We start from the raw sequence: 16,251 nt of genomic DNA on the forward strand, positions 1-16,251 counted from the left end.
TCTTGTGTTCATCCTTCGGGATAGATACAGGATTTGAGATAAAGCGCTCTTTCATTTAAACTATGAAAATTATGGGGTCAGTTTGACTTCATCTTTTTCAAAACTAAAATTTTTTTTAAAAAACGTCCTTCCGAAGCGGACAACGGGATTTCAATTCCGATGATCGACAGCTTCTTACGGGCAAACCCCACACCAAAAATAGTGCTGACAGGGTTGTCAAGGTGGCGGCAGCAAAGAGGAAAGGAGGGAATGTGAGAGTGATGAAGGAAAGGATGAGGAAAAGTATATGAATTATAAACACCATCTGGATATCAAGATACATACGGAACACAACTTAGAACCCTAGGATACAGCTCATTGAAGGAAAAGGAGACACCGACAACAGTCCCAAAGCAATTCACAACAAAAAAAAACTAAACTCTAAACACCAAACAAAAATAAATACATATTACTGGATAATTAGGAGTGAGCCCCCTTTTAAAAAGAGGTGGCACTCCGCTGCATAGAGGGTTAGCCGCCCCTCCAAAAACTAGACCGAACGGATCCAGGTCAAAAAAAAAACCCGTGTCCGTCTCCTGGGATTGGGGGAGCTTCGACCTCATCCATCAAAGCTTCTGGCTCATCATAGTATGGAGTCGGGTCGACCACGTTAAACATATCAAAAATGTTTTAATCTTATGGGATTGGAGAGCTTCCAACTACATCTCTAAAAGCACTTGGATCCCACTATAAAATACGTTGTCCCACAAAACACCAGAAAAGGTTCCTGAAGTGCGAGTAACCATCTCTATCTAGCCAACCATCTGTGAGTACATTGTGAACTAAATTGAAACTTCGTGTCAAGCGCACTCAACAGAGTAGCTCGAGTTTGGTTCATTCCTCTTTGAGGGAAAGACAAATTGAACCTCCATTAACGGTGGCAGCCTTGGCAGTAACTTCTTGGTTAGGAAATCCTAAAATTCTCTTTGTAGTGGTTATCATGTGTCTAATATCAACTCTTATGTCGCACTTCAATCTAATATAATCAAAATTGATCTTATTGTCGCCTCTCTCAGTAGCAAGAGCACTTATAGCCTTAGACTCCACATAAGGTGGGAGAATTATTTGTTTTCCATTCTTAATGAATAAGTGTTCTTAAACCGTGAGTACAAGATCACACCACACCTAGTCATGCAACTAATCTGCAATAGAATACTCTATGAGACGTACCCTGTCAATGCTAAACATGTACCATTCTTCAACCAAGTCAAGGGATATGGCCGGGTATATCTGTGAGTAGTGAGACTAAACTTGTCTGTCATCAATATAGACACCACATTCTCACAACCACCTTCATCGATGATAAGATTGCACGCATTTCTCTTCATAGTGCAACGATTATAAAAGATGTTGTGGCGATGCCACCGTTACTCTCTAATAGCCTCAGTCTAAAGTACCCATCAAACCAAAAACATCTCACCCATATTAGCTTGAAATTGGTACTCCTTCACCTCCTCACTATCTTATGTCTCCAGTACCACTATCCACTTCTTCTACAGCTCCTTGCTCAGTGAAAGAAAAAGCTCTGGTAGTAGGGCAACTAGTTGTGATGTGCCCGAGTCCATGATATCTAAAACACTTCCTTAAGGCCACTATGTTGGGTGTAGTGTTCCTCTAGGGCTTCTTCTCACTCTAAATAGCTCAACCTCTTTTTGAACAGTTTTCACACCTTCCTCAAGTGTGTTATTGGCTCCTGCGGCGGGTGACTATCTGAATGAAGGCAGGGTCTTGATCTATTTATGTTGTTTCTCCATCTGCAGGGCCAATGTCCGAACATCAATCAATGACTAGTAAAGCTGCAGCTAAACAACATGGTTGACGGTTGATTTCAGGTCTTTGGATCCCTCAACTCACATTTCACTATGAGTTACTCAAACTCCGTTGTGAACTCTTCTGCTGACAACTCCCCTGATGCATGTGATATAGCCTCAAGAACATATCCTGGTGGTATTGTAAGGGCAAACACTTCATCTGCATCTCCTTCATCTTCTCCCGATTAGTGATCTTATTCCTAACTTCTCTCTGTCTCACTCACTTCAAATTCTTCCACAACAAAGAAACACACTTTTTCAACTTTATTGCAACAAAATTCATTCTCTTATCAATTGACACCTTATACTTAAAAATCCTCTCAACAGTCAACAACCACTCACTGAAATAATTTTAGTTCATACTTCGTCTGAAATCGAGCAAGTATCCCTTTACCCCCATGTCTCCATGTTCTTTAAAAGTCACTTCATCCCTCGGCCTTCACTAATACTGAAGCCTAAAGTATCATGGATTATCCTCCGCTTCATTTGAATCATCTCTATGAAAGGGATTCAGATCGTCCTCCCTCTCCTCTTCGAATCTCGCTATCACGATCAGCAGTGATCTCTCAATAGGTCCCTTCCTCAAATTCAGCAAGTCTTTACTAAGTCGGTGGATTTCCTAGTGCAACTCTTCCATGGTAAGTTCTCGATCAACTTCCGACACATTTCTCCTCGGTAACATGGCTAGGGTTTAGGTATGGGATGTGAATGAAAATTTTGGGGTTGATTTAGGGTGTAGAAAAAAAAAATATAGAGTTGATTTTGAAAATAAGCAAGAAGGAAAGGCTTTGGGTGTTGTTTAGGTTAGGTATTGGTGTATTTTGGAAACCCTAAAATGAAACTAGGGTTAGGCTAGCTCCGATACCAAATGATATCGGAATTTAATAAACACCCAAGGGAAACAAATATTATTGCTTAATTCAAATTTTGAAATTACAACAAACAATAGGAAATTATGAAATTACAACAAAGCAACAACACCACTGAAATTAGGATTGGATCTGAGCTATAGGCGGTGTTGGTTAGGAACTGGAACTCTGAGGTGGTGGCAAGGATGCGGCTAACAAGCTGGAAACATCAGAATAGCAGTTTCCAAGAGTCTGGATAGCAAACAAGCAATAGAAACAGTTGTGGGAGGGTTGTTCTAGGGGTAGCGGCAGTAAGGAGGAGAGGCAAATAATGTGGGAGCAAATTAGCAAAAGATGGGGGAAAGTATGTAGTATAAACCGCTTGGAGACCAAAATACAACTGGAGCACCACTTGAACCCTAAGATACACCCGTATGTAGAGGGAAAAGGATACGTCGACGGCTGTCCCAAAGCAATTCACAGCAAAAAACTAAACCCTAAATACCAAAAAAATAAAATTTATATCCCTAAATAACTAGGAATGGGTCAACCACCCCTCCAAAACCCTAGACCGAACTGATCCAAGTTAAGACACCGGGCATCAGCATCTTCCCTTAATGTGAAAAACTAAACATCATACTCCTTCGACTACATAGAGTCTAGGACACCATGTTTCTTCTTTTGCTGATGATTTACAAATTTCTATAGATGCTACAATTCATGATTGTGGACAAAAAATTTTAATTCGAGTCGATTGTCTTCTTTACTAAGAACAATAAGAGTTCAGCAACTCATGACAACCAAAACATGAAATTCTAATTGAGTTATGTTTTCCTTTTTTAAAATTTGATTCCTTCCATATACCCATGTCCTCTTTAAGCCTATTCATCCTTGAAATTAAATTTAAACATATCAAATTAAATTGAACACCACTATAACTCCTTGATTAATAGTTTTCCTAAATGCCCAAAATATAATTAAACTATAAGTTGTTCCTCCAAGAATCTTCTTGGATCCCACAAAAAAGATAAATGTATTGAATCACATATTTCACTTACGAATACATGGAATGTAATTTTAGTAGTAGTAGCTCTAGGGGCAAAGTTATAACTATGGGTGATCAAATCATTAAAAGGTGTGATGGTTTTAGATATTTCGGGTTTATTGTTCAGAGTGATGGTGATAAAGATGGAGATGCTATTAGTAGAATTCAAGTTGGTTGGTTGAAATGGAGGAGTGCATCGGGTCTATTGTGTGATAGAAAAGTACCGCTTAGATTGAAAGAAAAATTTTATAAGATGGTAGAGGGACCTGTAATGTTGCATGGTGTTGAGCGTTGGCCTTTAAATGAGAAGTATAAAACAAAGTTAAGTGTTGTTGAGATGAGAATGCATAGGTGGCTTGACACATAGAGACAGAATGCAAAATGAATACATCTATGAGGTTGGTGTAGCTTCAGTAGCGAACAAGACTAGAGATAGTCATCTTAGATGGTTTGTTCACATTAAACGTCGACCATCTAATAATCTTATTAGGAGAATAGATAGTTTAGATTCCACTTATGTTAAGAAAGTGAGAGGTAGACCGAAAAAAGACTTGGGCATATTTTATAAAAAATTATTTTAATCTGTTAGAATTAAATGAAAATATCACACTCAAAAGGACGCAATGGTGAAAGGATTCATATAGCCGACACCACTTCGTGGGATAAAGGCTTGTTTTTACTGTATATATTTCCCTTACGAGAAATACTTTAAAAACATACAAATATATTCAATTTTTTTCATAGATATCTCATGAGTTTGAGTTTGAGTTGGTTGATCTTTGATATACATGGACCTCCTTCCCAAACTTTTTTCAATATATTATTATGAAATATATTTCCAAAATATAAAAATCAAAACAAAATTTATTTAATATAAAACAAAAAATGTCGTGCAAAATCAAAAATATAAACTAATAATTTGTATTTAAAAAATATAGTGGAAATTCAACGAGGGATATATTGTACTTATTTGAACTTGGCCAAATAGCTTCCCTCCCAGCACATTCAAAAAGCCCCAAACATCATCATATAGTTCTTGCAAATTATTAGGAAATTTTATTCAGATACTTATTTGATTGACTTGTTGCATGAATTTAATTTCAGTCATGTATTTAACATTGAAGATATGATATAAGACACTTTTAAACCTTTTGTGAAGTAAACCTTTTGTAGGAAGGACTTTTACTATCGTAAATATTTGTGTTATCCACATGTTTCCATCTAACATAACAAACTACCAAGGTGGCAAAAATTATTTGGGAATTTTACATACATACCATACAATTCTTATGTATTTACATATGTAACACATTTATTTTTTATAGTTACATGTATAACACCTTGCTATTATAAACCTCCGCATGAAAATGGTGTATTTCACTATAAATAAATAAATAACAAAAGTATTTTTTATGTGATATTAAAGATTTTGAGTGATATGCATGTAAACACGAAAGTCTAGATGTTAGTTATGTAAATATGTAAGAGTTGTGTGGTATGTATGTAAATGCCCCGAATCATTATTGATGAGAACATAATAGATTAGGGTTGTCAAAAAAGCTTTTTTCTAGCGAACAACTCGTGTTTGGCTCATTCATTAAATAAACAAGTCGAACACGAATTATTTTTTTAAGCTCGAATTATAAACGAGCCGAGCATGAACAGCTCTTTGTTCACTCGTGTTGGGCTGATTTTAGCTCGAAATAAAAAAAATCACATAATTATTAATATAATAATATATTATATATATTTATATCTAATATGAAATATTTACAGCTCGTGTACTAATGTGGTTATGTGTCTTGTTTTGCATAGATTTAGTCCAAATTCAAAACCAACACTCTACATCTATTCTTTTCAATTAATTTTAACGAGCTAATTTTGAGTCGAACACGAAACAAAATATTTAAATCGAGTTGAACGCGAACACACTGTTCGTGAGCCAATTTCGAACATGTGAAATTACGGACGAGCCAAAGATGAGCTAAGCCAGAGCTCGCTCAAGCTCAGCTCGTTTACAGCCCTATAGCATATGCTACTGGAGTGCACTGATACTTAATTTGCTAGAAGAGTCAACCTATTGCGTGTGCTTCTTAGATTAAACATGTTGAATTATATAGATATCCAACTCTTCAAAAGGAACTTCATTTATCCATAGTAGTAGATATATTACAAGATCCTCATCCTAAATTAAAGCCTAAGAGGTTACTTGGTATCACTTGTCTTTTATTTTCTATTTTTTGTTTTCATTTTATTTTGTTTATGTTTTAATTTGAAATAAAAGATGTTCTAAATATTTGATTAAGATATGAATGATTGTAGAAACACTCAAAACACCTAAAAATTAACTTGCATGTTTTCAAAAAAATGTTAATTTGATTTTAGGAACCAAAATAAAAAACATGTAAAAAAACACACTAAACATGTTTTTAAAAATTTAAAAAATTAAATTAAAACAAAATAAAATTTATACTAAATAATGTCAAGTTAATCACAAGATCAAAATTCAGATAGCATTCAAATCAATCTAGTCACGAATTTCTCTTTATTGTGACTTATATTTCATTTTATACTAAAATTAATTATGATTATATTTTAATTATTTCATATATAAGAGTTACAATTTTATTTAGTCTTGCCTTCTACTTTATTTAGATAATGGCCTTTACTTATTTTTTAAAAGCAAAAGTTGGATTAGTTTAAAATTAACCCTATTCCTATCAATTGTAATAGGAAAGTCATGCATTCAATTATTTATAATAAATTGAAACTGAAAGTAAATTCCTACTTCCTCTCCTATATTCTCTCTCATCCTACCTTTCAATTTACTCTCTAATGATACTCACAAAAATTGTAGATCTTAATTTGTCAAATTCAAGTCGTAGACTTTCCTCTTGTGGTTGACTACTTTTAGTATTCTCTTTCTTGGTTTCTACGACAAATCCAATTTTATTCCAACTTCACTAAGAATTGGATTCAAGGAGATAACAAGCAATTCAAAAGCAACATAAGAGAGGAAGGAAGCGGAAGATCGTGACTGATATATCTTCATCAAAAGCCTCATCAATTTTGATATTAGATTAAATCATATTCCTTCAATAATCCTATGCAAAGATTCACTACAGCATTAATCTATACTTATGGGGTCAATAGTTTATGCCACAAATATCAATTCAAATTTCAAACTAGAAGATTCTACCCAGAAAAATTTAATAAAGATTTACGTGCATACCACTCAATTCTAATGTATCTCCATATCTATCATCTAAACTTCAACATATGCCACCATTATGATGTGCATAAATTGTGTGATGTCATTTCATGTCCATCACTTCTAAGATATAATTTAATGGCATTTCATTTCTCCTAGAAATGTTGCCTCGGCACTTATCACGTCTACTAATGTAATCACTTACCTGCACATGAAAAGGTGTATTTCTCTTTTTCAAAGTCAAAATAGTCATATTTTTTATGTGATACAAATAATTTCGGTGGTACAACTGTGAAATGCAAAGTTCAGGTGTTAGATATGTAAATATATAGGAAGTGAGTGGTATGTATGTAAATGCGCCAAAAGTTAATCTAATGGTATGTGACATGAAGCTGAGTTGTAAACTGCACGTATCTTCTCCTAAGACACGTTTCTAATGTAAATTTAACATATAAATTCATTCAAAAATGATATCAATTACGCTTCTATCCTGTTATTTATGATACTAAGGATCAACACAATTTTTTCTTGTGTGTTATATTCTGCATGAACGTGTAGTAATGCCATGTAACGCATACAAAAAACTCTAAGAAAATGAATTCATTAGTTATATATGTTGTCATTACAGCCTTCAGCGCCTAGCATAGCAATGTAAATTTTCGGCCATTTTTGGTTCCCATGAGTTGCAAATGGTTACCCTATCAAATTCAAATCATATTGAAATAGAATGTAAAGTGTTGGTTTGCAAAATCAAAAAAGGAATTTACCTATCAAATACCTAAAAAACAATTTTTACATACATAACACCTTACCTATGCATGAAAATGTGTATTTCAATTTTTAAAAATTAAAATTGTGGTTTTTTTTATGTGATATGAAAGATTTGGGTGGTAAAAATGTAAAAGCAAAGTATTAAGTGTTAGATATGTAAATACATATGAATTGGTGGTATCTATGTAAATGCCCCAAACAAAAATCATCTCACCATGATCCAATTCCATCACCAGAAAACTGAGAGGGATTACTACTGGTGTCCCAAATCTTCATTGTAAGGTCATCACTGTAAAACAAGTACACGGTTATCTAAAATAATTGAGCTTGAGAAAATTCTAATAAGCAATTATAAATATACTCATTACACTAAATACCTGCATGTAACCATTCTATCACCAGCTGGATTGAAAGATAGTGCCCAAACCGTTGATGAATGACCACTAAAGAACACCAAAATCCAACATGAATTAGGATTAAAAGAAAAAGGAGAGTTTACAGACAAAGCACAAAATTCTTATGTATTTACATATGTAACATTTAAACATTCATATTTACATGCATACCACTCAAATCCTTAACAACACATCAAAAATACCACAATCACTATATTTTTAAAAGTTAAATACACTTTTTCATGCATAAGTTTATGGCAACAAGGTGTTATAAGTGTAAATATCAAACTTCGGGTGTTAGAATGTAAATACATAAGAATTGTGTGGTATTTATGTAAATTTTCCTACAAAAATATTTTGGAAGATTTACATACGTACCACACAATTTTTATGTATTTATATATCAAAAACCAAAAATTCAATTTTACATAAATACCACGTACATATGTATGAAAGGTTGTATTTCTATTTTAACATTAAAATAATGACATTTTTTATGTGATGTGAAAGATTTTGTTGGTATAAATGTAAAAAGCAAAATTTAGGTGTTAGATATGTAAATACATAAGAATTGAGCGGATGTATGTAAATGTCCCTTTTTAAGGAAATTTACAAATGTAGCACACAATTCTTATGTATTTACATATATCACACCTAAACTTTTGTATTTACATACATAGCACTTTGCTGCTTTAAACCAAATGTTATTTATGTGATTTCAAAGATTTAAGAGCTGTGTGAATATGAAAGTTTAAGTGTGAGATATGTAATGACATAAGAATTGTGTGCTATGTACGTAAATGCCTCTTGATTTTTTTTAAATCACAACTAAGTCATTAGCAATTCTGATTGATAAAAAACCTTCTCCATTGAACATGAAGTTGTAGTTTATTAATCAATAAAGATTTGTCAAATTTTCTGTTTATCATACTGACAATATAAATGGAACAAATCTAAAAATAAGAGGAAAATGCATTTAAAATATTTAATCACCTGCTACTTTCACCTAATGTTTGCACACAGCTCCAATCATCAAGATCGCCATCCTCAATCCAGACCTAGCGCGCACAAAAAAAAGGCCATTCATACCACACAATTCTTATATATTTACATATCTAACACCTAAACTTTGATAATTGCATGCATACCACTCAAATCTTTTAGCAACACATCAAAAATAACACTATTATCAACTTTTAAAAAGTGAAATAAGGTTGTACATATGTAAAAATAGAAATATAGGTGTTAGATATGTAAATACATAAGATTTGAGTGGAACGTGTGTAAATATTCTAAAAATAAAAAGGTTCCAAACTTGCTGAACATGAATAAAGATAAACACTTTCAAAATATTTCAGTACCTTAATAGAATTATCATAACTGACAGAAACCAAAACATCCAAATGTGGATGCCATTGCACCAACTTGACATCTTGTGTGTGCCCTTGCAGCACAGCAACACATTCAAACTCATTGCCGGGTTGCATTTCCCAGATCCATACAGACTTATCTCGACTACAAGTGGCTAGCAAAGACCCGGAAGGATTCCATGCAACACCCTTAACTTCATTTTCATGACCCTGACGAAAAGAAAAAAAAAGAGTTACATATATACTGCTTAATTCCTATGTACTTGCATACAAGAAAATTTACATAACCAAGCACAAAATTCTTATTTATTTACATATCTTGGACCTAAACTTTCATAATTACTCACATTGCACTTTGTTGCTTTAAAGGTATGCCTTAAAATGTGTATTTCACTATTAAAAAGTGATAATGGTGCTATTTTTTACATGATTTTAAAGATTTTGAGTGATATGTGTATAAATATGAAAGTTTATGATACCGTTACAGGGCTCCTAGAAGCTGTTTGGGAAACGGTTCTAATGGGGAGCAGGTAGGGGTATAGTATAGGACAAAATTTTGGGCTATCTTCTGCGGCTGTCCCAACTGAAAACAACAAGGAAAACCATGAATCAGTTTGGCCGAAATTTGCGGCATGAATAAAGGCGGAACAGTGAACCGTATTGATAAAAGTAGTTTTTTCCTGCTGCGAAGAGCAGTTGGCTGTGAGTTCGACGATAAAGGAGGCCTCTGAGCAACAGAGAGATATCACCACCTCGATTCTATCAGGCTACAAACTCAACACCTGAAATAAACACTCCAATAGAGATAATCAAGAAAAACATCTCCAATAACATAAATCAAATCATAAGTCTTCCCAAACCAGAAAATAGGAACACATAAATAATCTCTCAAGCAAAATCCTATTTTAGAATAAGAAAAATTGGAAATAAGTCAAAAGGAAAGACAAAAAAAAACTAAAATTGGAATGCCTCGAGCGGCAACCAAGGTCGCGGCACAAAAATCCCATTACAGGATAGCGGCAATCCCATGATGGGATCTCGGAAGCCCACTTCCCATGGTTTTGTGATTGTGCTCCCGCATCATTCTCCTCGGCTAAGAAAGGTTTATCTTCTTCACTGGAAGTTTCTGAAATTGATCTATCATTGCCATAACAAAATTGTTGCCTTGTTCTATAAGAAGCAGTCCCACTATAAAATCTTTACTTGTGTCCATTACAAGCAACTCTAAAACACATATGTCCTTCTAAAGTTGGTCCTGATATAAAAAAAAAAACTTATCCTTTTTTGGCACAACCAGAGCTGCAACTGAATATAAATGTGTATTCTCATGAGCAAAGCCTCAAGCCCACAATGTAATATGCTTCCCACACTCTTCATGATCGACCAGGCATATCTGATAAACAAGTCTGTCAGAAGGAACCAACTCTGAAACAAAATCTATGACAAGTTGGACAACTCTCAATGACAACCACTCAGGAGAGCTCTCTTCTTCCTGCAAAACCTATATCCCAATGTAGCCTATTCTTTCCAACAAAATTCCGAAAGTGATTTTCAATGTTGTGGTGCATTCCTCCTGCTTGGGTGCACTACGGAACTGAATTTAATACTCAAATTACTCCATATAATCTTTCAGAATTAACTCAAAAGCTTCTCTTTTCCGACATGTTAAACCTTCCTCAATAGAAACAGCTCAGGAGATAGACTATATGTCTAAAAATTTTGAAATTCTCTTATCAAATGTAGCCCTATATTTGGTATCGGCTCCTCAATCTCATGGCTTTTTGGACAACCAATATCAATCTTGTTGATGTTGCTCTTAATGCCTGCAAAATGAGAGTTCATGGCATCACATCCTCAAACTTTACATGAATGTTTGTTACCTCGAACTCACTACCATTGAAACAACTAATGTTAATCCAACAAGAATCTCTGTCATAGATTCAACTTAAATCACTGGTGTCTCTTCCTTGTCGACTGAAAGTTGACTCCTCCCTGAAGGCTTCATCCTCTCATGTGTTACTATCAATTTCTTCAACTACTCCTTGCTCCTGAAATAGGTCGCTCTTCTATTTGGACAATAGATACCACGTGGCCAAAGTTGTGGTACTTTAAGCATTTACTGGAGGGGAAGAAGTTGAGAGTATTAGTCATCTCCACCTTTTCTCTGGTCTATACAAGTTCCTCCTCTAGCTAGGACGACTTGGGTGCTCTATTGGGTGTACTCTTACTATATGATCCAAGGGTTGAACTATGTTTGAAGGGTTGTATAGACCTAATATTGTCATGTTGTCTTTCCAACGTTAGTGCTATGACATGGAAGTCTTGTAACATCCAATAAAATTGCAACTATACCACATTGTCAATCGACGATCTCAATCCACTCAAATATCAAGCTATAAGGTTCTTCTCAAACTCAACTAGCCCACACTTCAGCATAAAATGCTCAAGCTCGATTGTGCACTCTTCTACTAAGAGATCTTTCTGTTGTACACGGTAAAGTTTCAAGAACATATCATGCTTGTAATGTGATAGAAAGTACTAGCCAATGAATTCTTCTACCAGACAGTTTTCAACTTGTATCATATAGTGATTTTGCATTTTCCCTTATATTGGCGTGGACACTTCAAATTTTCCCACCACAGCAGCACTCCTTTTAACTTAATGGTTGGTAGCTTTACCATTTTATCCGGTGGAATATCCTTATATTCAAATAACTATTCCGTTGCTTGAATCCACTCAATGAATTTTTTTGGATCCCTACAACCATCAAAATCCGGTAAATTTGCGTTTACTCCAAGATGTTGACTTCTCCATTGATATTCCAAGTCGAAATTTTGGGTTTGTGGTTCTTCAGCGCTGAAAACTGTCTGGTGGAAGGGATTCACTTCATCCTTTCGATTTGAGTCGAGTGTTGTGGCTACAGGTATCGAACACGGCACATCTTTGTTGCAGTTGGAGTATTTCCACTGCATATTTTTCATAAAAAAATTTTGGACACCTCTTTGTGGATTTCTCATAAACGGAATTATGTCATTTCCTCTCAATGAAATTTTCGGCAGATGTGGGATTGCGATTCAAGATTGGTTGAGGTTGAGGGCTTTAGTGGAAAGTGTGGAGGTGATTTTTTGGTGTAGGTATAAAAGTTGAATTTTGAAACTTTAGGGTTAGGATTAGGGTTAGGAATTATGATAGATTGTATGACTGACTTAGGAATGGTGGATTTTTTTATTATTATTTTTGGATTGGGATAGGAAAGATAACTCTAAAAAATCTATGATTTACCGGGCTTTGATACTAGAAGATATCATTCTAGGGCTCCTGGAGGTGTTCGAGAATCGCGTCTGACAGGGAGGAGGTAGAGGAATAGTAATGGTATGAAATTTCGGGTTATCGGTGTATTTGGAGCAAGAAAGAAGATGTTTGGTGGCTGTCCCCGCTGAAATCAGCAAGGAAAATTACAAAACAATGAGGCACGGATGTTGAGAAAGGGTGTCAACTGAAATTGTGGAGTGGATAAAGGCGGGACAGTTAATCGGATTGATAAAAGTTGTTTTCCTGGTGCGAATAGCAGTTAGTTGGACAACGAAGGAGGCTTCTAAGCCCCCAGGAAAGATCACTACTTTGATCCTATCAGGTTACAGACACACCACCTGAAAGAAATCTAAGGAAACAATACTCCAATAAAGATAGCTAGAAGAAAAAATCTCCAAATGACATAAACCAAATTAAAAATCATCTCAAACCAGAAAATAGAAACATATAAATAATCTCTCAAGCAAAACCCCACTTAGGAATAAGAAAAATAGGAAATAAATCAACAGGAAAGACAAAATGCCAAAATAGGAAAGCCTCAAGTGGCTACCAAGATTGTGGTCGCGAAAGCCCGTGATGGGATCGCGGCAATCCCCATGAAGAGATGGCGGATGCCCCCATCTCGTGGTGTTGCAAATGCGCTCCAGCGTCTGTTTAGGTGAAAGATATGTAAATATATAAGAATTGTGTGTTGTGTATCTAGATAACCTCACATATTTAACACATAAAGTTTAATGCTTACATACATACCACCTTACATGTGCATGAAAATGTGTGTTTCACTTTTTAAAAAGTTAAAATGGTGCCCTTTTTCATTGAAAATTTCGGAGTGTATAAATGTATAAAGTAAAATTTTGGTGATAAATGTGTAAATACACAAGAATTCGGTGGTATGTAGCCCCCACAAAAGTCAAAATCTCTTTTGAGATAATTTAAGAATAATTAAGCAGACAACAAAGGTACAAAAACCAATCAAGCACAGTAAAATGAAGAACAATATGTATTCTAGTGGCGAGCAAAGACCATGAAGGATTCCATCCAACACCCTTAACTTCATTTTCAGTATGTAGCCCCCAAAGAAAGTAAAAATCTCTTTTGAGATAATTTAAGAATAATTAAGCAGACAACAAAGGTACAAAAACCAATCAAGCATAGTAAAATGAAGAACAATATGTGTTCTAGCGGCGAGCAAAGACCATGAAGGATTCCATCCAACACCCTTAACTTCATTTTCATGACTCTGATGAAAAAGAAAAGGATTTGCATACATACCACTTAATTCCTATGTATTTACATATTTAACACCTAAACTTTATTTTTTACATACATACCACCTTACATATGCATGACAGGGTGTATTTCACTTTTTAGAAGTTAAAATTGTGATATTTGTTAATGTGATGTGAAAGATTCTAGTGGTATAAATGTAAATGTAACATTTAAACGTTAAATATGTAAATACATAGGAATTGGGCAGTATATATGTAAATACCACCAAAAAAAGTCAAATTTTCTTTCGAGATAATTAAGCAAAAAATAAAAGTACAAAAACCATCAAGCACAGTAAAATGAAGAACAATCTGCATTCTAAGTGACGCCGATAAAGCAAAAAATACCTCTAATGTTGCAATACATTCAAAATCACCACCACTTTTCTGCCATATTGCAGTTGTGGCATCAAAACTTCCCGTTGCTAATAGTTTTCCGCATGGAGACCAAGCACAAGATCTAACAGTACGGTTATGGGTGTCTTCCAATACAGCCTGCATCAAAGAAAGCTTCCTAGAATCAGTAATTAATGAGATTTATTCATGATTAATATTTCCCCATATATCTTAAAAACCCATGAACAATCAATAAAAGAACTATTTTAGTGAAAACAAAAATAAAGAAAAGGGCATGTACATGCATATCACCCAATTCCTATGTATTTACATATCTAACACCTAAACTTTCCCTTCTTACATTTCTACTTCGCAAACCTTTCATAGCACATCAAAAGTACCACTATTTTATTTTTTTAAATGTGAAATACACTTTTTCGTGCAGATGTAAGGTAGCATATACCTAAATATTGACATTTAGGTGTTAGATATGTAAATACATGAGAATTTAGTGGTAGGCATATAAATCTTCCAATAAAAAATGGCGCATGTATGGTATAAAGGTAAAGGCAATTGTTTCTCACCTTTGTGCCCCATTTTGGTGACACTTTCATAAGAATGGTCAATTCAACAATACCATGAACTAGTGTGGAAAGAACATGCTTTAAAAGAGAGTGGATCTCCATGAATTAAACAAAGGCTACAACTCAAAACTTTAGAGAGCGATTGGGATCACATTTGTTTTATGTTTTCTATTTTTTTATTCTATTTTGTTTTATTTATGTTTTGATGTGAAACAAAACCTATTTGGCATGTTTAATTAAGAGCTTGTTTGGAATCACTTTTGTGTTTTGTATTTTTCCTTTTTTGCTTTTATTTTAAAAACATTTTTTGTTTAATACGTTTTATAGATATTTTTATTTATTTGTTTCTAAAAACAAATTAGTTTGCTTTAAAAACATAAAATAAAGCAAAAATAATCCCTTGGTATTGCAGAGATCCGAAACGGAAAACATTTTGTCTAGCCACTTAAGGCCTATTTGGGGCAACTTATAAGTAGTGCGGGCGCCGTTTTAAAACCCCCGCCATACCGTTTGGTTCGCACTTTTTGATAGATTATTTAAAACTGCGTTTTTGATTTTATAAAACACTCGGACCGCGGGCGTCCGCGTTTCGCGATTTTTTTTACGGCATTAACCCTGTTCGAAGCCCGCTACCCGTGACCTTGGCCTCTCCCGTTAGCCTTTTTCCTTTTCCCTTCCTCTTCCGCGACCTCTCTCCCTGTTTGAAGCCGTATCTTCCTCCTCGCCCTCCCGTCGAAGCCGGATCTTGTCCTCTGTCTCTCGTCGAAGCTGGATCTTGTCGTCTCGCTCTCGTGCCGGCTCTTCTCCTTCGCTGTCGCTGAAGCCGTATCTGCTACCCTCGCTCCCGTCGAAACCGGATCTTCTCCTCTCATTCTCCTCGAAGCCGGATCTTCTCCTCTATCTGCAGTCAAAGCCAAATCTTCTACTCTCGCTCCCGTCAAAGCAAGATCTTCTCGTCTCGCTCCCGTCAAAGCCGGTTCTTCTCCGTTCGAAGCCGGATCTTCGCTGTCCGAAGCCTGTTCTTGCGGATCTTCTCGCTCCCGTCAAAGGCAGTTCTGTCTGAAGCCAGTTCTTGCGGATTTTCTTCAACAAACCAAAAGGTTGTCACAAAACTTATTTACAATCTAAGTTTTTTTCTATTTTTTAAAATTAAGGGGTTATATATGTGAAAGTTTCAATTTTGAAATTTTCACTGAGCATTTATCCTTAAAACATGAAAATCTCAACGATTCACACCTTAGGCAAAAATTTGTTCTTTGAG

At 35.0% G+C, this 16,251-nt stretch overlaps 1 protein-coding gene across 2 annotated transcripts in view; it reads right to left on the reverse strand.

Annotated features, from left to right (window-relative positions):
- LOC110022977 (protein CIA1) overlaps window positions 1-16,251 on the reverse strand; it is a gene marked incomplete in the record, with an annotated part of 49,955 nt that overhangs the window by 25,730 nt on the left and 7,974 nt on the right. For both annotated transcript variants that reach the window (XM_020722153.1, XM_020722161.1), the window contains 5 exon segments: window positions 7,940-8,014; window positions 8,103-8,168; window positions 9,114-9,178; window positions 9,482-9,700; window positions 14,419-14,565. In XM_020722153.1, the coding sequence (XP_020577812.1) occupies window positions 7,940-8,014; window positions 8,103-8,168; window positions 9,114-9,178; window positions 9,482-9,700; window positions 14,419-14,565 (572 nt within the window).

This window comes from Phalaenopsis equestris, unplaced genomic scaffold, assembly GCF_001263595.1.
Source record: "Phalaenopsis equestris unplaced genomic scaffold, ASM126359v1 Scaffold000002, whole genome shotgun sequence".
NCBI lineage: Eukaryota > Viridiplantae > Streptophyta > Magnoliopsida > Asparagales > Orchidaceae > Phalaenopsis > Phalaenopsis equestris.